The 20242-nt window shown below is 36.8% G+C and overlaps 1 protein-coding gene across 9 annotated transcripts in view; it reads left to right on the forward strand.

Moving 5' to 3' along the window:
* Positions 1-20242, forward strand: part of LOC126777963 (serine/threonine-protein kinase WNK1-like) — a 39972-nt gene that overhangs the window by 16722 nt on the left and 3008 nt on the right. For 7 of the 9 annotated variants that reach the window (XM_050501288.1, XM_050501289.1, XM_050501287.1 and 4 more), the window contains 20 exons: positions 271-381; positions 646-755; positions 1192-1349; positions 2571-2659; positions 2811-2954; positions 4101-4265; positions 7597-7696; positions 7799-7899; positions 7986-10081; positions 10352-10563; positions 10962-11090; positions 11176-11431; positions 11589-12477; positions 12671-12780; positions 13328-13402; positions 14692-14886; positions 15174-15362; positions 18734-18849; positions 19339-19425; positions 19856-20017. In XM_050501288.1, coding sequence (XP_050357245.1) covers positions 271-381; positions 646-755; positions 1192-1349; positions 2571-2659; positions 2811-2954; positions 4101-4265; positions 7597-7696; positions 7799-7899; positions 7986-10081; positions 10352-10563; positions 10962-11090; positions 11176-11431; positions 11589-12477; positions 12671-12780; positions 13328-13402; positions 14692-14886; positions 15174-15362; positions 18734-18849; positions 19339-19425; positions 19856-20017 — 5494 coding nt within the window. The remainder of the gene's footprint in view (positions 1-270; positions 382-645; positions 756-1191; positions 1350-2570; positions 2660-2810; positions 2955-4100; positions 4266-7596; positions 7697-7798; positions 7900-7985; positions 10082-10351; positions 10564-10961; positions 11091-11175; positions 11432-11588; positions 12478-12670; positions 12781-13327; positions 13403-14691; positions 14887-15173; positions 15363-18733; positions 18850-19338; positions 19426-19855; positions 20018-20242) is intronic. The other 2 variants (XM_050501294.1, XM_050501291.1) reach the window with 2 other exon arrangements.

Genomic DNA, 20242 nt, shown 5'->3' on the forward strand with positions numbered 1-20242 from the left:
GATAACGAAAAGGCTTTTAACGTTGTTATAGTTTAGTATATTTACGTGCAGATTGCTTGGTTTATTGACATTTAAAGTAACTGTTCAGCTTCTAATAGAACGAAGTTTGGTGGCCTCGAACTTTTTTATATAGATACTGACGGTAGTGGTTTAGGTAGAAGCATATTGGTATCTATATATATATATATTGGTCGTCTTCACTACTTTTCATAAATGAAATGTAAAATAGATGGTGATTTTATATTTATAGAAATATTTTATTTATTTTAGATATCTCCGACGCTTCAAACGAATCAATCCCAAAGTTCTCAAGTCATGGTGCCGGCAGATACTGAAGGGACTCAACTTCTTACATTCGAGAACACCGCCTATTATACATAGGTAAGAGGTCAAGGTATAACAGACATGATTTGTTCCTATATACCATTTAATAAATAGTCATGATTAACTAATATTATTCATATTACTAAAACGTTGCCATTGTACAAAATACTATATAAATGGCATTAATATTCATGATTGTAACATTAAAATTTATTAAGTAAAAAGTTAAGGGGAAGATTAAATAATAAATCATTCATTTTTTTATTTTCAAATTGTATATAATTTTACATTTTAATCTTGATTAATATAATTTATTGACAGAGATCTGAAATGCGACAACATTTTCATAACGGGAACAACCGGCAGCGTTAAGATCGGTGACCTCGGCCTCGCTACACTTAAAAACAGGAGTTTCGCCAAGTCTGTTATTGGTATGTGTGCGTTATTATATATTTCTATATGTTATGCTATTTAATTTTTTTAAAAAAATTCTTAGTCATTACATAATTTATACAACATTGTATCGATCTCCGTTGGCAACTGAAGGTGATTACAGTAATTTGTTACAAACGCAATATTATAGTAACCTAACATGTAGAATGTATTATTATACATTTTTGTATACATTGAATTCTTTACCAGTAATAATCCGACAGAGAGACAGTCAATAAAGCATCGAAGCGAGTTTCATGAAAACCTCTCAGCTCCAAAAGGTCGCATTTCGTTCTGATCGTCCGTGGATTATACAGGATGTAACAAACGATCGGATTAGATAAAACGTGATCACAAAAACATGTTTAATACTTAACAAATAATTATTTCTAAAATTTAGTATCCTGGTGAAATTAATGTTTCGTGTGGTCGCAGGTACGCCCGAGTTCATGGCGCCGGAGATGTACGAGGAGCACTACGACGAGTCCGTGGACGTGTACGCGTTTGGCATGTGCATGTTGGAGATGGCGACCGGCGAGTACCCCTACAGCGAGTGCAGCGGACCCGCGCAGATATACAAGAAAGTGGTCTCGGTGAGTACATGTGCAAGTTGGAGATGCGACCGGCTAATATAACCTGAAATGCTTTTTGAATATCCTTGCAGATGCTATCTGAATTTTGAAGTAAAATTAAATTTATAATATACATATATGGATATGGAAGTATTTAAGTGGAATAGTGTCGCATCATAAACAATTCTTTATCGATAATTCTTTGTAGTGCGCAATATAGTTTGTTTTCATTTGTGCGTCCTAACCCAAAAACACTTTCACCGTCCACACTAGTACGTACCTAAAAGTATTTCGTCCGTATCGTAGCTACAGATGCGACGATAACGAGCGACAAGCTTATAGTGTTGGTAAACTAACTATGTATGGAATTTTTTTTTTGTTTCAAAACTGGCTACAATTAGGCGGTTAGCCTTCTCGTCAGATCTTTATCAAATAATTAAATCATTATTATTTTTTCTTATTTAAAAAAATAGTATACCGTATTTGTTTACGATTGTAATTACATAAACATTAATTTATTGTATCCAGCATTATAGCAATTAAATAGTTAAACAAAAGACAATATAGTTACAACGTCATCAATAAATTACTAAATAACATAATACAATTCTATTAAGAAATTTTGACAACCCTTATCGCTGGTTCTTGAACCCAGTTTCGGACATCGCCCGACCGATACGATAACTGGTGGTAGGGCTTTGTGAAAGCTCGTCTGGGTAGGTACCACCCACTCATCAGATATTCTACCGCAAAACAGCACTTATTGTTATGTTCCGGTTTGAAGGGTGAGCTTAATTACAGGCACAAGGGACATAAAATCTTAGTTCCCAATGTTGGTGGTGCATTGGCTATGTAATTGATGGTTGACATTTCTTACAATGCCAATGTCTATGAGCGTTGGTGACTTACCATTAGGTGGCCCATACGCTCGTTTGCCTTATATATATATATATATATATATATATATATATATATATATATATATATATATATATATATATATATATATATATATATATCTCAGCACGAGATGAATTATGCACACAAATTTAAGTACATAAAGTAGTATTTTTACATTCGTCAAATTTTTCGAGGCATACGGCGTAATTTTTGTAAATGTTAATTTTTGGAAGTGTTAATTGTCATTACATAAATTTTGAATATACTTCAATTCATTTTTTAATATATTTTCCGTCGGTATATGTTATGTAAATAATCTTAATTTCGAATTTCCTTTTGTAGGGTGTTAAACCTCAGAGTTTGGAGAAAGTCACAATACCGGAAGTGAAGGACATCATCGAGTCGTGTATTAGACCTAACAAAGCCGACAGGTATGACATATGTATTTTTTATTGGCGATATAAAAACTTGTGGCTATAGAACTAGTTATTGTTTTAATCTAATAAGAACCCAGCCAAGGCAAAGCTCAATGTGATTCTCTTGTCCGTCTTGAATAAAATAAAATCCACAAACACAATTCAGGCCCAAAGTGAAAGATCTCCTTAACCACGAGTTCTTCGGCGAGGACATCGGACTCCGGCTGGAGATCGTGGGGCGAGACCTCGTCACATCATCAGACATCACCAAGATACAGTTCCGGCTAAAGATCATCGATCCAAAGAAACGGTAACGAATAAATTTAACGAATAAATCTTTTGTTCGGTTTTTATATACGAGTGGAATCCTAACTAGTATTAGTAATATTAAAGTGAGTTTGATTATTTGTTTGTTTGTTACGCTTTCACGTCTTATCTACTAAACCATGAACTTTTGCATAGAAGTCGTTACATATAAAGAAAAGGACATGGAGTACTTACGGCCTGCCCCATTCACGCGCTGGTGAATCCGCGGGCGGAAATTAGTTTTTTTTATAAAAAAATAGCTGGGTGTCCAGGCTTAACATAGAACGTTTGTATTAAATGACAATCGTGCATAGAAATTTCGTGTTTTTTTGGACTAGGAACCTTCTCGAGCTCATGCACATCAACTCACCAAAGTTTTCTCAAAATCGGATGAATGACTTAGGAACGCATAGAGGACGAACATACAAACATTCATTTTTATTTATATAAATCGCTAAGGGTTGGTTTGACACAAGTTTTTTTTAAGTTCATTAAATATAAATACGTCACATATTATATTTGCGGAAATCGCGGTGATGGCGTAATTGATAAATGTCAATACTCGTTTAATGAATATTAGGTTTGTTATAATTATTATAGTTCACTGAAATATTTACTATTCATTTACGTTAGTATTGGTTTGCAGATGTTAACGTGATAAAACTATGAATCTTATTCGTAATGTAATTATTAGAAGTATTCTAGAATATTCCAGCATAATGTGGAACCCGGGCTATCAAGTACACTCAAAAGTACAGTACGCCTTAAAGGTGTACTTACGCTTTCAAGATTTGATTGAAATGTAAAAGTGAATTTTATATTATAAAAGTAATATTTTATACTTATGTTAATACATGTGTTTCGAATAAACTGAAAAAAACTTTTATATTTTTGCATACTGTGTGCATCTGTAGGATAAAAAAAATATTATTGTATTTTGTTTGTGTTCGTTTGTGGCAAATAATTTGTTGTATTCATTTTTGCGACTAAAATAGAGGGCTATTGTCATCCCACCCGCATTGGAGCAGCGTGGTGGAATAGGCTCCTCAAAAAGGGAGAGGAGGCCTTAGCCCAGCAGTGGGACATTCACAGGCTGTTACTGTGTCATCCCATTCCTAAATCAAAGATTCAAGCTTATCGCTCGTTTCAGGTCGTACACGCACAAGGAGAACGAAGCGATCCAGTTCGAGTTCGACATGCAGCACGACGACTGCGAGGAGGTCGCCAAGGACATGGCCAAGGCCGGCCTCATCATGGAGGAGGACGCCAGGATTGTCTTCAAACTGCTCAAGTCGCAGCTCATCAGTCTCAACCGGTTAGTCTAATACGATAACCACGCGCTAGTGTTGGTCCCTGCTACCGACGTTTAGTAATTTTTTTATTATATATATATATTTAGAAGATACATCAACATATCACACATATTAAATACAGATATATAATACGGAACATTATTCATATTTACAAAATAACTTATCGTCAACATGTTTGATAAAAACAACAAACAAATTAGAAATAGAATACACTTCAAACTATCTAACTATAACTATAATATACATCTGAATTAAGCTTTGCAGCTAACTTTTATTCTTTATAACAACATCAAAATCTTAAATCTCATATTCAGCATATTGAAAGTGAAAATTCCAATTTATATGGACGAAGGCAAAGAGAACAATATCAATAATAATATACATATAATAACATAAAAAGTGTTTTCCGATTTTGTTGTCTTCAACGACGATTGTAATAACAATTTAGAACTACAAACGTATGAATAAAATTACTCGTATTACGAATTTATAGACGCTCAAGGTCGTTCGTACATAAATTACAATTTTAAATCGTTAGAAAATTGTATTTTATTTATTACCTAGCAAAAATTGTAACGTAACGTGAAAAAAAACAACTTTGTTTAAATTAAATAAGCATATTAAATCGTTTTTTCCGCATATCACTTTCATTGTAATTGTATTATCTTTATAAAAATATTTACGACTGCAATGTAATGTAATGTACCATCTGATTGCCTACGATATATATTATATTTAGCAGTCGATTGATGCTTTTATTGAGAGTGCTCCTTAAAACGATGATAAGGAATCAGCGATGGACCTCGTTTTATTCATAACGCCTATGATGATGATGAATTGTTTGTTAATCATAGACGGATGTCGGCATGTAGAATGTAGATTATATGTCGCGACCCTGAATCCGTATTTCTAATCGGTACTTGTAAAACTTAACTTGGAAGGTTTTATGCGGTACAGGTTTTTTTTTTTAATTATTTTTAATTAATTAAATTTAACCTTGTGTTGCGATTGTATCACTATAATCACTGGTCACGTTATAAATGAGAAAGTTTTTTTTTTCACACAGTAACCGGAGCAATCTTTTGACGCTATTTATTACATAGGGGTCGTCCATTAATCACGTGACGTTTGTTATCAACTTTTTAACCCCCTAACGCCCCTGGTGTTAGGTGATGAGGTTTAAACTACCCCCAAAACTCATAATCTGATTAATTTTTCGTTAAAAATTGTGCATTCTACGAAAAATAAATTCACGTGATATCTCATTAACAAAACCCCACCCCCCCTACTTGTGATTTTTTTCCGAAAATGGGGGAATGGTCCTTTCCAGCCTCACGTTATTAATGGACGACCCCTTAGATAGTTTATAGGCTACTTACAAAGCAGCAAAGTGTAGTAATATATATGTAGAGAAAGCTATTTTATTTAGGAAATTTTCTGTCTTTAATCGTTTTCGTCTTAGTGAGTGATAACGTATACGAACAAACAGCTAAACTCATTACTTTTCTTGATTCTTCCGTATTAGGTAACAAAACAAAAAGGAGTCATCGATGTTTAGTCATTATCGCATAACGTCATCAGAATTCAAATGCTTATTTTGACGCTTCATTGCGCGTAATTAATTGCTCTTGACGCGATAACTGCAGTACATAATGTGTGTCGGAGATTTGCACAACGGATTTTGTGGTAAATAAACGTTTATTTATCAAAAAAAAACATAGTATCTTAAATGTTAATCTCGATCGTTTTTATATGTCATGTATCGTGACCGCTTTATAATAAATTCTTGGCATCTGTATGGTACCGTTGTGTATGACACGTGGGTCATTATTTTTATGTCAGTGTTAACAGTGTTTATGTTGACATTTCGTTGCGATGTTATTGCTGTCATCGAAATCTATAATTAAATCGTAAACATTAACAAATTTTACGTATATATATATATTATATATATATTGATGTAAGTAGGGCTTTGTTATTGCTATTATTCGAACGAAACTGTGCCATAAACAGAAAAAAATGGACGAATTTAATTTAAAAAAAAAAAAGTGGGTGAAGACCACACGCGATACTGGTTTTTGTTTACTCGTTTAAAAATTTATATTGAAGATTTTTCGATCTTTATCATCTTGCAATGTAAATTAGTTATAAATCAATTCATTATATCACTGCGTTCTGTCTTTGACTTGACTTATCAAGTCAAAGACACAAATGAGGTTTTTCTTTTTTTAAAGTTATGGCAAATTCAAAGTACTTTGCATAAGATCAAGAAAGAAAAATATTATCAAACTTTATAAAGAAGTGATAATAATATAAGGTCTTTGTACCTTTATGCAATCGATTTCTAAACTGCCTGTATCGCGTGTTTCAAACACTTGTTTCTTGTGACTTTCACATTGTCGACTCTCTTGATTTTCTTGAATTTTCGTATATCTTTAAAGTCATTCTATAAGAATAATCTTATATATTAGAAATTAATTATTTATTATTATAATTTTAAAATTTTTATTGTTACATTTTTCTTAATTCACGTGTTTGGTTTGAATTGAGATAATTTTTCGTAATCGGTGGGAGATTTTTGACAACTAAAGAGTTTTATTATACAAATTATGTCGACTTTCCCTTGATTATTGAAGATAAAATGATGATGAAAATTCATGTTTTCTTTAAAATCCGATTATATTAAAAAAATAAAATAATTTAAATATATTCTAAGGTCGAGGTTTCTTTAAATGTCGTGTCGTATCTTCATACACTTGCGTAGTCATGGCGACCGTAAAAACGACGTCCGCACGCTAAATACCATCAGTTACACAAACTCGCGTGCTCTGCGTCGTTGTGTACATAAACAGGATTATATATTTTTTTTGTGATTGTAATTAAAATTATGCGAGATAATAATAGAGCGCAAAGAAGTTGCCTTACATTTATTTACTTGGACTATTTGATTTTAGACAATAGTTTTTTTTTTTAAATCAGTACAATGTCGAGGACAAGATCGCATTTGTTCTTCTTATATTATATCGCAATATTTCGTCTTATATTTGAATATCCATGAATTTTATCTAATATCATATTAAAATTTAGACATTTTCCTCTGAACTATATAATTAATAATTTCTACAGTTTCTGGCTGTGCTTAATTGGACATTACGTTTATTATAAATACATAAACACTGTATTTACACACATACACATTTACACAATACAACAAACTCATTTACACTGTATTACTTTTTTGACAATTATATTTAAAACATACCACTCCTATGAGGAGGATAAGTGTTTTTGAAATTTTATAAAAATCAATGTAATACTCCACAATCCTTACAGCGAGAGGAGTGAGAAGAAAGCTCAGATGCTGTTCAACCAGGAGTTGATTAATGAACAGAATATGCAACAGCAATTACTTTTGGAGCAGCAGTTGAGACAGGTTTGCAGCTTTTATTATATTTTTCGTTTATGTTTTTATGAATTGAAAACAATGATTTTAAATGTGTTTACATTTTTCTGATTATTTATTTATCGGTTAAAGGTTAAAATGATCCAGAACCAACAACAATCTGGTCCAGTCGATCAAGTGAAGGCTGGCCTGCTGAACGGTGTTGGCTCACAGCCTACTCTGGCATCCGTACAGTAAGTGCTTAAAATATCTTATTGTAGGTATTAATTGATGATCTAATTTATATATTTGCTATATGAATTTTAATTTATGTGTCTAGGCTAGATCAACAATCTCAACTGCTGCAGGCTCAGCAACAGCTCCTACAACATCAGTTTCAGCAGCATCTTAATAATGAAGAGAAAGCCATGAAATTGTTTCAGCATAATCTTATGCAGGCACGCATGTCACCTTCTCTCACGGGCGACCAGCAAATCTTGCAGCAGCAGCAGATTCTTCAGCAGCAGCAGTTTCTTGAACAAAATCTCAAACAGCAGGTGATGATGGAACAGAATCTCCTTAATCAGCAGATGTTAGAGCAAACGGTAACCAACCAAGTGTTGATGGAACAACAGGCCCAGCAAGCTCTTTTCGAACCGCAGCAAAATCAACTACAACCAAATTTATTAAATCAACAGTTAGTAGCAAATGAAATTAACAATCAAAATCAAGCGTTGCAGCAGCAAATAATACAGCAGCAACAAAATATTATCGCTCATCAGGCAGCGGCGATTCAGCAAAAACAGTTGGAGGAGCAATTGACGGCCCAGGAAAATATAATTACTGGACCTCAAACGAATCTCGTTTCAAATCAAGTATTAGACCCATCTTTACAAAACTTACAAAATATTTTAGCCCAAATTATACACAGGCCGGACAATTTGCAGTCAAGAAAAGATTCCGAGTCAGAACAAATGCAACAACAACTTTTACAGCAGCAGCAGGCACAACAACAACTACAGCAACAACAACAACAGCACCAACAGCAACAACAACAGCAACATCAGCAGCAGCAGCAGCAACAACAACAGCAGCAGCAGCAGCAACAGCAACAGCAACAACAACAGCAACAGCAACAACATCCACAGCAAATACAACAACAAATTATTAATCAACAAGCTGAAAACGAACTTCAAAAAAATGCTCTGCAAGAGCAGGAATCCATGCAACAGCAACAAAATGTAATGAATGTGCAAGTACAACAATCAGCTGGTCAAAGTATGAACTTTCAACAAACTCAGCAGTTTATGCATCCAAACTTATTAACGGCTGTAGATCCTACTATTTTTGCGCAACAACAACAAGTAGCACAAGCGCAGCATCAAGTAGCTCAAGCTCAACAACAACTAAATATGCAAAAACAAATGTTAGCACAGCAGCAGCTTGTACTTCAGCAACAGTTAATAACTCACCAGCAGATGCAATTGCCAGGACAAACATTGTCCCCACAGCATATACGAAACTTGCAACAACAACAATATTTAGCTCAACAGGAGTTACAATTGCAAACACAACAGAATATAATTGATCAGCAAAATTTAGCGTTGTTGACACAAAAACAGCAACTAATGGGGCAGCAGCAGCAAAAGGTAGAGGAGATATTACGAGCACAGAGACCAATATACACCCGCCAAGGATCAGAGCAAAGCCAAATAAGCACAACGGAGGTTCACGATCATCAGCAACCAGTAGTTTCCGATCAATATCAACAGCAAAAACCACTTCTACAACCGCAGATGTCGATGGATCAAATGTATCAGAATCAACAATATGTAGAAAAACAGTTACAAAAGCAACCGTCCGAAGAGCAACCCTACCATCCCCAAGTGCAACCAATGCAGGGCCAATCGCTTCCTCATAACATGATGGTGCAAAATTTCAGCCTAATGCAGCAAAACGAAAGGCAGATATCTAGTCATGAAGGCACACCTGTGCAAAATTTTACTGCCAATCCTCTGCAAATGTACCAACAGAGTCAGCCTGTGCAAACTATGCCGAACATTGCGTACAAATCCGTGGAAACGTCCATACCGTCTACAGTTCCTACAACATTACCTCAAAATCCTCCTGTGACTCAGTATCAGCAGGTGGATACCGTACCGGCGTCGAATCCTACTTCGATACCTTCGTCAATTCCAGCCGCTGTGCCTACCCAGGTTCCTCAAGAAGTCAAATCTCAAAATCAAGTCCCCGATACAGTGCCTCAGCAACTAAACATTCAAGCCGAAGAAGCTTTTGTGCCTAATGGTTGTCATAAAGAGCAGTTCCACACTCCGATGACAGAGTTCCCTACTGGTGCGACACATGTTGATGCAATACGGCAGCCGGAACTTAATTCCGTGGAAGAAAAACAAGCGGAAACTCAACAACAGGATGGTACGTATTCTATTTAATTCATCAACTAAAAGAATTTACTAGATTGTACTGTCACCGTTTTTCTGATAATTGGTATCTAATTCAGTAGAAAATTTTGTCCACATATACTATCAGTTGAAGTTAAATAAAATCCTGTATAAAAATATAAAACAATTAATTATTACAGAACCTCATTAAATCTTCACTTAAATATTTAGTATAAGTAATAATTTAATATGTAAATTTAGTATAATAACATTTTTGTAATGTACGTGTTATAATGTACCTTAGGCACAGCAGTACCGTCTCCCATAACGAGCGAAAAGAAAAGTCGTGGTTCCAAGAAGCGTTCTCGAGAGAAAGAAAAGTTTCCGCGTCTCACGTTACTGACGATAAGCGACGACAACACTGTGGTCGAGTGCCTGCTCGAGTCCAAGTCGAAGACCGTAACTTTCAAGTTCCACGTGCCGGATGTCAACCCTGAAGAACTAGCCAATAATCTTGTAAATGAGATATTACTGACTTTTTTTAACTATTTTTTTTATTTGGTCCCACTGTCCGACGGGATTCTTTAAAGTGAGAAGCCTAAAGCAATTGTAAAACATGTTTTTAATTTACTGTAGACATTTTTTTATTCTAGATGAATTTTAGTACAGCATAGTATTTTTGACATCATTTCTGGCTCGTTTTTTCATTTGTAAGTAAAACTTTTTTAAAAGTGAAATCAAAAGAAATCTACGTGAATGTGAACGTTTGACAATATATATAGAACATATTTTTCAAATTAAAGACAAAGAAAGAGTTTTTAAAAGTATTCACTCCAGATAGTGCATGTCGTCGTCGACGCCGCCCGAGCGGTCGTACTCAGTCGAGATCTCGTGACTAATGGAGGCGCGCGCAGGTGGCGAACAACTTGCTGCCGTCGTGGCAGAGCGGCGCCTTCACCGAGCTCATCGGCGACATCGTGCGCGAGCTGCGCGAGCCGGCCACGGCGCGCGCGCCCGGCCGCCTGCGCCTGCACGTCGACAAGGTGCGCGGTGCGGCGGGTCGGCGGGGTCGGCGGGGGGCTCGGTCGGGCTGCCTTCGTACTAGGTGTATGTGTGTTCGGCTTGCAGACGGATTACGACTCCGAGACCACCGAGCGCGACGAAAATTTGACAGATTCGAACCAGGACAACTCCGAGTGCACCACGCCCACCGCGTCGCAGGACAGCATCGCGCTGGCCGAGCTGGCGGACGAGGCCGAGCCGCCCCCGCCGGTCGCCGGCCTGCCGCCCGCCGCGCCGCCCGCCGGGCCCCCTGCGGGCCCCCCCGCCTGCCTGCCGACCGTCGACACGCTGGCGCGCAAGATCAGCACCGCCTCTTCTATAGGTAATATTCCCATCGGTCGATGCGCTCTGGTGAAAGTTTCGTTTCGTTTCCCATTATCTGGTAATTAAAAATGTGTTTTCCGAATAATTCATTTTAGTTATTTTTTTATGCGATACGACCTTGGTCTATAAATATACATTTCTGTTTTAATCGTTAGGTTCTAATCAGTCGGATGGAGGATCGATAGCGGATCGGTCCGGTAGTACCGAATCGAACGGCGAGAAGAAATCCCAAAAACCCACTCGAAAGATTTCGAGATTTCTAGTCAGTCCCGTCGTAGATCGCGGCGAGGACGTTCCGGAGGAGAAAGTCGACCGGACGTCAGCCGAGTCGGATAAACCGGCAGAGGTTCCGAAGGTAGCCGAAATCACCAAAGAACAGCCCCGCGAGCCACTAGTGAACGGTCTTCCAGAACCGGAGCCGGCACCGACGTCTGTTTCGCAACCGGTGCCCGTTCCACAATCGGAAGCCGTACCTGTCACACAACCGGAACCGCTCGCACCGGTAGCGACGCAAATGACTCAAGCCATTCCTTCTGATAAATTTGTTCCTACGCATCAGTACCCACTCCCGACGCAACTGTCGCACGCGCCACAGACCGTCACCGACCACCGGCCGGTGGACAGGAAGCAGGTCCTGAGCGAGTCGACGAGCGGGCCGATTACGCAGACGGCCGTGCAACCGATTGTCACGTCTACGCATCTTCAGTCGACGATGACGCAAAATTTTCCATTTCAAACAACGATTAATTCTAACTTATTTAATGGAACTTTACAACCAAATCTTACAAACTTAACGACGCCATTACAAATAGCAACAGATACTCCGCTACTCGGTCTGAGCCAAGTCGGGACACCTATGGGGGTGAGTGGAGAGTTGGGCCTGAATATAGGCCTGGGGCAAGTAGCAACGGGGCTCACTGATCCGATGGGGCTCAGTAGGCTGCAGCTGACGCAACCCTCACTGACCCCCACTCCGGGGGTTACAGACTCGCTTGCGAATGCAGAAAATATTCAGAGGATGTTGCTCAAGCAGAATATAATAAAGTAAGCTTTTTAATTTATGTATATTCGATATTTAATAAAATAGCACTAAACATTAGAGACGCTTCGAAGGCTTCCTTCTTAAAAAATAAGAAAATTGCTTATTGATAATACTGAATAAGGAGACTTATTCAATATTCAATAAAATTATTGGTTGGTATTTATAAAATGTAAATAATTATTATATTTTTTTCAGCCAACAGCAGAATCTCTCGGGGCCTAACCTACTGGGTCTTCTCAACCAGCAGCAGTACCCCCAACCGGAGCTTTCGCTGCACAACAACCTGCTGACTAACACGCAACCTGGTATGTGACCATATTTATATAATACTGCCCTGGTTTTCTAAAGTTACTGCAAATTGAACTGAATCATTATTAATTGATCATTTTGTTATTTATAGAGTGATAAATGTTTTAGTCAATGTGCCTGGTTGCTATATTGAAAAAATTGAAATAAAATTACTATTAGTTACGAATTAAATGAATTTGCAGAAACTCCGTAGATACCAGCTTTGTAGCTCGTGCATGGCATTGTGCTATGCAATGTTGTATCTTACTAACTTGCTCGTAGAAACCTTTTTATGCGATAAGTCATAGTAAGTATTTATGCGAAGACAACACATTCTTGAATTGTACTATTGCTAACGTATGTGAAATAAGAAGAAATTATTAATAAATATCACTTTTAAGCCGTCACTTCAAAATACATTGTTTTAAACATAATTTGACCGTGTTTTGGAAACTATAAAATAGATTTCGTCGATAAACTTGCAATAAAATCTTGTTATATGTTATATTTGTGTGACCATATTACCCGATTGGCTGTCCCCGCTGTGACTAACGCTGTGTGCAGGGCCCATGTGTCGCCTGCCGTACGCTCCGCCGCGCTACTACCAGCCCATGCTGGCCACTGCTAACGAACTCATAGGTAACTACCACGCTAATTTCTAACTTAAAACGACGAAATTAAGTCCAAATTATTAAATATGACAGATCTTTAATATCAGTTGTGAGTGACGCCGTGCATATATATAGGTGTTATGTACCTCGTGTACATAATAAATATAGTTTTCTATCATACCGATTGATGCGATATGAAACAATTATTTACTACCACTTTATGCTTATATGACAATTAGTTTAAGAACTTAAAATGTGTACATTATTTGTAATTATGACTAACATACGTTTCTCGTGTCCTAATTAAATGTTAGCATGCATGCATATTGAGCTTGTTACGATTTGCCAATCGAAAACACACCTCAGTTATGTTTTCTTAAAAAAAATTTATTTAAACCTACACGGCAACAACAATATTATAAAAACTACGGTTTTAATAAGAGAATGTCTTTTCAGCATATGATTGTACATTATTGACGGGCCGTTGGCGTGTTCGGTAGATACTTGCTTTTCACGCCGAAGGTTGTGGGTTCGATTCCCACAAGGAACAGACATTTGTGTGCATGAACATGTGTGTTAGTCCTGAGTCTGGGTGTAATTATGTATGTATTTACAAAAGAAAAGTAGTATACGTAGTATATCAGTTGTCTGGTTTCCATCGTACAAGCTCTGCTTAGTTTGGGATGAGTGAATAATGGCCCAGGATTTCCCAATATATTAATATTGTTGTTTGAACATGGTCAGATTTCTTCCAAGCCCATTTTAAACTAATTAATATATCTCATGAAGTATTTTACCGCCAAATATTTGTAATCTGTTATGTGCCAATGTGCCGATTTAAAGGACGAGATAGCCAGTGGAACAGTCAATGGAAATTGTATCGTATAACTGCCAATATGTACATAATAGACATTGGCAGTTATATCTATATATGTATCGTTGACATTAAGTAAGTCTTCGTTTCAATTTTGTTGAATTGTAATTAGACTACTCAGCATTTGTGTATTAGGACATTGGAATGTAATGTTCATTAATCCAAACTTTTGATGTGCATTATTATAAAATATATGGAGACGTACATTGCTGATCAAAGTAAAGATTGACTTTAAATAATGGTCCTTGGTCGATGGCAGGCGCAATAGGCATTTTAGATTACGGGTTAATTTATATAAGGGTCACTGTTCAGCCAGATTTGTCAATCTAATTTTGGTCTTGTATTGAAGTCTTGAGTTTAACAGATCCAATTATTAAAACGAAGCAATAAATACATTCGGTGCACCAAATTCATGGTTTATTTTTGGATAATTTCTCATTCAGTCCAGCAGCAAGCCTTACAAAACTCGGGTCAGCTTAACCAGCCGATGTCGCAGCTGAGCCTGGGCTTGGGTCTGGGCGCTCCTCTCCAGCCTGCTCTGGCGCAGAACCTCGGCCTGCAACAGAACATAGGTCTCGCCTCGCAGAACCTCGCACTCAATCAGAACATTATGGGACAGAATCTTGGACAGAATTTAGGTGAAGAGAAATATATATCAAAATACTTATAGTGTAATTTTTAAATATTGCAAAATTAAAATTGGATCAGTATTCTAAAGAAGTTAGGTTTCATACTCTAAGCTGTTTTAATAAATCGGTTCTTCATACAATTTATGTATCGCAGTTGACACGATTACTTAAGATTTAAAATCATTTTTTTCGCTAGATTTTTAGTCCTAGTTATCATTTCAAATACGAAATAGATAATAAACATACATTTCATCTTCATTCGAGTCAGCTAGATGATCACGCTTCCTTTAACATAGGTCTAGCCGGTCAAAATCTAGGTTTAAGCGGTCAGAATCTCATGGGTGGTCAGAACCTCGGACTCGGCGGTCAGGGGCTGGGCCTGGGCGGCCAGAACCTGTCGCTGATGGGGCAGAACCTCGGGCACCTCGTGGCGCAGCGGGCCGTGCACAGCGCACTCGCGCGCAGAGCCGCCGACATCGACATCGGTGAGTCGCCGGCCCGACGCACTTGGCTGTTCATTCATTACTCGGTAGCACGTACTTTCTTTGTCATTTAATATAACTTTGCAGATTTGTAGTGGAGTGTATTCATATCAATTTATTATATGTTTACATATTTTAAGTAGAACAACTCTTTAACTTTGTTTTGGGGTATTTATCTAAATCTTTAAGTGATCATCCGAAAGTATTGATCGCGTAGTTACATCTAAAAATAATCGAGCCTCTACACTCGTTCATAACTTGAAAGGTTTAACATTCATATCAGCGTATCATAGTTACTGAGAGATACATTCATTAGAATGTCATTAGAATAGCAGAATATTCTACTGGTGGTAGGGCTTTGTACAAGCTCGTCTGGGTAGGCACCACCATGTATACCATCATATATTTTACCGCAAAACAGCACTACTTGGTTTTGTTATGTTCCGATTTGAAGGGTGAGTGAGCCAGTGTAATTACAGACACAAGGGACATAACGTCTTAGTTCCCAAGGTTGGTAGCATTGGCGATGTAAGCGATGGTTTACATTCTTACAATGCCAATGTCTATGGGCGTCAGGTGGCCCATATGCTCGTCCTATACAGGGTTACAGGGTAATATGTCACGATCCTTTTAAAGGGTTATAGTTCAGGACAATAGCTATCAAATGACCCCCAAAATGCTTATGCAAAAGTGTATCGTTTTCGAGTTATTAATTTTTTAATATTTTTTTTATTTAAAGGATGTTTAAGATTCTAAAATTCAATAAAAAAAAAATCAACGTATTTTCCCTATTTTTTTTTTGTATTTCTTGCTAGGGTACATCCTAGTTAATAATAACCAGTTATAAAACAAAAACAATCTTCAAGCATTTTTAAATTACAGATCCAAAACTGTACAACTTTTCGATTTTTAATTTTGATCCTTTAAGTTACTCGCAATTTTTTTGTAAAAATCACTATGGCTCTTATCGTGCGGATCATTTTAAAAACATCTGCGTTTCCTTAGCTATCCATCGGTACATAAAAAGTACAGTAACAATCATAAACTCAGGAGAAAATTAGATAACAAAGAGACCAGGTAGGAAATTCTAAGAAATGCTATTGTTAAGAAATTAAATCTGGATCAAAGACAAAAGGACCTCAATGCAAAGTAGTTAAAGATTATTTTTAATAGGGGTAATAGGTAAAAAAGGAGAGATAAACCAGAGCTGTTTGTGGAATACTATTATCAATTCCTTTGAATTTACCGTCATTTTTTCTAATTTCCTTTTATCTCATTTCTTTTAGGAATAAGAGTAATAAAACCTTGTCGGGGTACATAATACTCACTGTACTTGCACTGCTCGTATAGTGTGGACGCGCTTTAGTGAATATTGATCTCTTAAATTTTTGAAAAAAACCAATCCAGCCGCGTGGACAGTAAACCAGACTCTCCATTGAGATACGCCCAGTCGGTTTGCCACAATATTGGTGGAAACTGTAGGGTCCTCTCGAAAATGACGAATAATTACATCTTCTTCATCTGGAGAACGGACACGAGGGCGTCCGGAATCAGATTGTCTCCTTTGCACGCGACCAGTTTCTCTAATTCGACGATACACACCAATAAAGACACTATTGTCAGGTGTCCGGCGATCCGGAAATCGACGATTATACTCACGACGAGCAGCTGCGGCGTCACCGTTACAATATCCATAGCAAAATAAGATGTCAGCGTATTCCTCATTAGAGTACGGACGACGAGAAGAATTTTGTTCTGCAGCCATAATAGTCCTTTTTACGCGCCAAGTTATCATAAACACAAATCACAAATTCCTTTTAGCCTTTTTTTTTTTTTTTATAGAATAGGAAGGTGGACGAGCATATGGGCCACCTGATGGTAAGTGGTCACCAAACGCCCTTAGACATTGGCATTCTAAGAAATGTCAACCATCGCTTATAGCCAATGCGCCACCAACCTTGGGAACTAAGATTTTATGTCCCTTGTGCCTGTAATTACACTGGCTCACTCACCCTTCAAACCGGAACACAACAATATCAAGTATTGCTGTTTTGCGGTAGAATATCTGATGAGTGGGTGGTACCTACCCAGACGAGCTTGCACAAAGCCCTACCACCAGTAAAGCTAGCCGAGTCACGAAGTTGTAAGAAACAGAGTCCAGTAAACGAAGCGGTTTTTTTCAAAAATTTAAGAGATCAATATTCACTAAAGCGCGTCCACACTATACGAGCAGTGCAAGTACAGTGAGTATTATGTACCCCGACAAGGTTTTATTACTCTTATTCCTAAAAGAAATGAGATAAAAGGAAATTAGAAAAAATGACGGTAAATTCAAAGGAATTGATAATAGTATTCCACAAACAGCTCTGGTTTATCTCTCCTTTTTTACCTATTACCCCTATTAAAAATAATCTTTAACTACTTTGCATTGAGGTCCTTTTGTCTTTGATCCAGATTTAATTTCTTAACAATAGCATTTCTTAGAATTTCCTACCTGGTCTCTTTGTTATCTAATTTTCTCCTGAGTTTATGATTGTTACTGTACTTTTTATGTACCGATGGATAGCTAAGGAAACGCAGATGTTTTTAAAATGATCCGCACGATAAGAGCCATAGTGATTTTTACAAAAAAATTGCGAGTAACTTAAAGGATCAAAATTAAAAATCGAAAAGTTGTACAGTTTTGGATCTGTAATTTAAAAATGCTTGAAGATTGTTTTTGTTTTATAACTGGTTATTATTAACTAGGATGTACCCTAGCAAGAAATACAAAAAAAAAATAGGGAAAATACGTTGATTTTTTTTTTATTGAATTTTAGAATCTTAAACATCCTTTAAATAAAAAAAATATTAAAAAATTAATAACTCGAAAACGATACACTTTTGCATAAGCATTTTGGGGGTCATTTGATAGCTATTGTCCTGAACTATAACCCTTTAATATATTATATTTTATAGTATAATATATTAAAGGGTTATATAGTATAGGTTATAGTTCAGGACAATAGCTATCAAATGACCCCCAAAATGCTTATGCAAAAGTGTATCGTTTTCGAGTTATTAATTTTTTAATATTTTTTTTATTTAATTTATATATATATATATATATATATATCTACCTATACTATAAAAAAGAAAAAATATTTTTTTTTGCTAATACAATCATAATAATAAAAATTATTATTATTATAAGTCATAATTTAATATTGACCTATTATAATTTCGTATTCGCTTGTTAAATCTTCCAAAACTCTCCAATATCTCAAGTCTCAACTTGAGATATTGGAGGATTGGATGCAGAATTAATTTTCACACAAGTTGTCATTTAAATATAAGGCTTTTATTGATTATAATCGATCCTCATTCGTCCTCAGGCATGACGAATGTGAACTCGACGGGCTCGTCGCAGCCGAGCACGCCAAACAAGAGTCAGTCCTACAGCGAGTACATGCTCACTCTGCAGAACAAACTCGCCTCTATCTCGAACAGCGTGAGTTTTTGTAGTTGCTAGTATCACCCGTGATCCACTAAACCAGCCGTCGAATTATAAAAGTTTCATGTATCGCGTTTGATAAATAATTTACGACAATTTTAGGTATTCACTTAAGAGTAATAAGAGGGTAGATTGACAAGTTCGCGGCTAGATTTTTTTTTATTACACAACCGTCATTTGATTGACGAACTTTTTGGTAGTCACCGTGTAAAATTTTGTTGCTGTAGTATTTTCGGTTGTCAAACTAGAGCGAATTTGAATCCAAGACCTCAGTATATATCCATTTTTAAGCTACCCGCTAGACCAACAAACCGTTAGTCACAGCACAGTTCAATCATAAGGGGTTTGCCACCTAAATATAAATATAAACGAAATGTAATAAGTATAAAAATGTTAAATTTATTTTATATTGTTAATATATTAAGACAGTAAAAATAATAGTGTATTCATCCAAAAGTGTATATTATAGTAATTTTCCGTTTCTAGGGTCCAGTTTCTCCACAATCTCCTCTAGAATACAGTCCTGCGTTATCGCCGACGCATAAACAAATGCACTCAGTTCCTGGACATAAGGTAATTTAAAATACGATATTGGTTCATTGTTGCTACGGATTATGTTTGAAATTATTGACGCCTAGTTTCTTTCAAGAACGCTAAACTTTTTTTACCTTACTTTTTTATTTTCTTACTTAGCTTACTAGCGTAGGTTACTACTAGCTACTTAGGTTTCCATAATACGTAAATAAAATACATCGATAAAAAAAGTATTGCTTACCGATAAGATGATGTCAAATTGCCACCTTTGTTCCGTAGTTGTGTTTAATTGTTAATGCTTTTTCACTTATCATTAATAAAAATTCAACCCATCTACTTTAATTCAATGTGTTTTTTACCGTGAGAATATTTTATGACATAATTTGTATTTTTTATGACATAATATTTCCGATATTTATCCATATGAAATAAAAACGTGTGATAAAAAATGTATACTATTGGTTTTTAGCGAAATGCAGGCGAAGGCGGCACAGAGGGCGGCGCCGAGGGCGCGGAGGGCGCGGAGGGCGCGGAGGGCGGCGAGGCGGGCGGCTCGCACGCCGAGCGCCTGGCGCACCTCGACCACGAGCTCAGCAAGATCAGCCTGCACTACAAGCACGCGCAGCCCAAGGTCAGCGCGCTCGCCGCCCGCACGGCCACATACGTACATACAGTATTCTGTCTTCTTACGCGTCGGTCGGAACGCATTCGATACCTACGCGCCTCGAGTTCGGTGGACACCTCGGTATAAAAAAGTTAGGGTCGCCAACTGTTTTTGAAAAAAATAACGTATCACAAAACATTTGAAAAATAAGTATATTTCAATTTTTTTAAATTTTCGTTATCTCCTCCCTGG

Source organism: Nymphalis io, chromosome 24 (genome assembly GCF_905147045.1).
Source record: "Nymphalis io chromosome 24, ilAglIoxx1.1, whole genome shotgun sequence".
Lineage (NCBI taxonomy): Eukaryota > Metazoa > Arthropoda > Insecta > Lepidoptera > Nymphalidae > Nymphalis > Nymphalis io.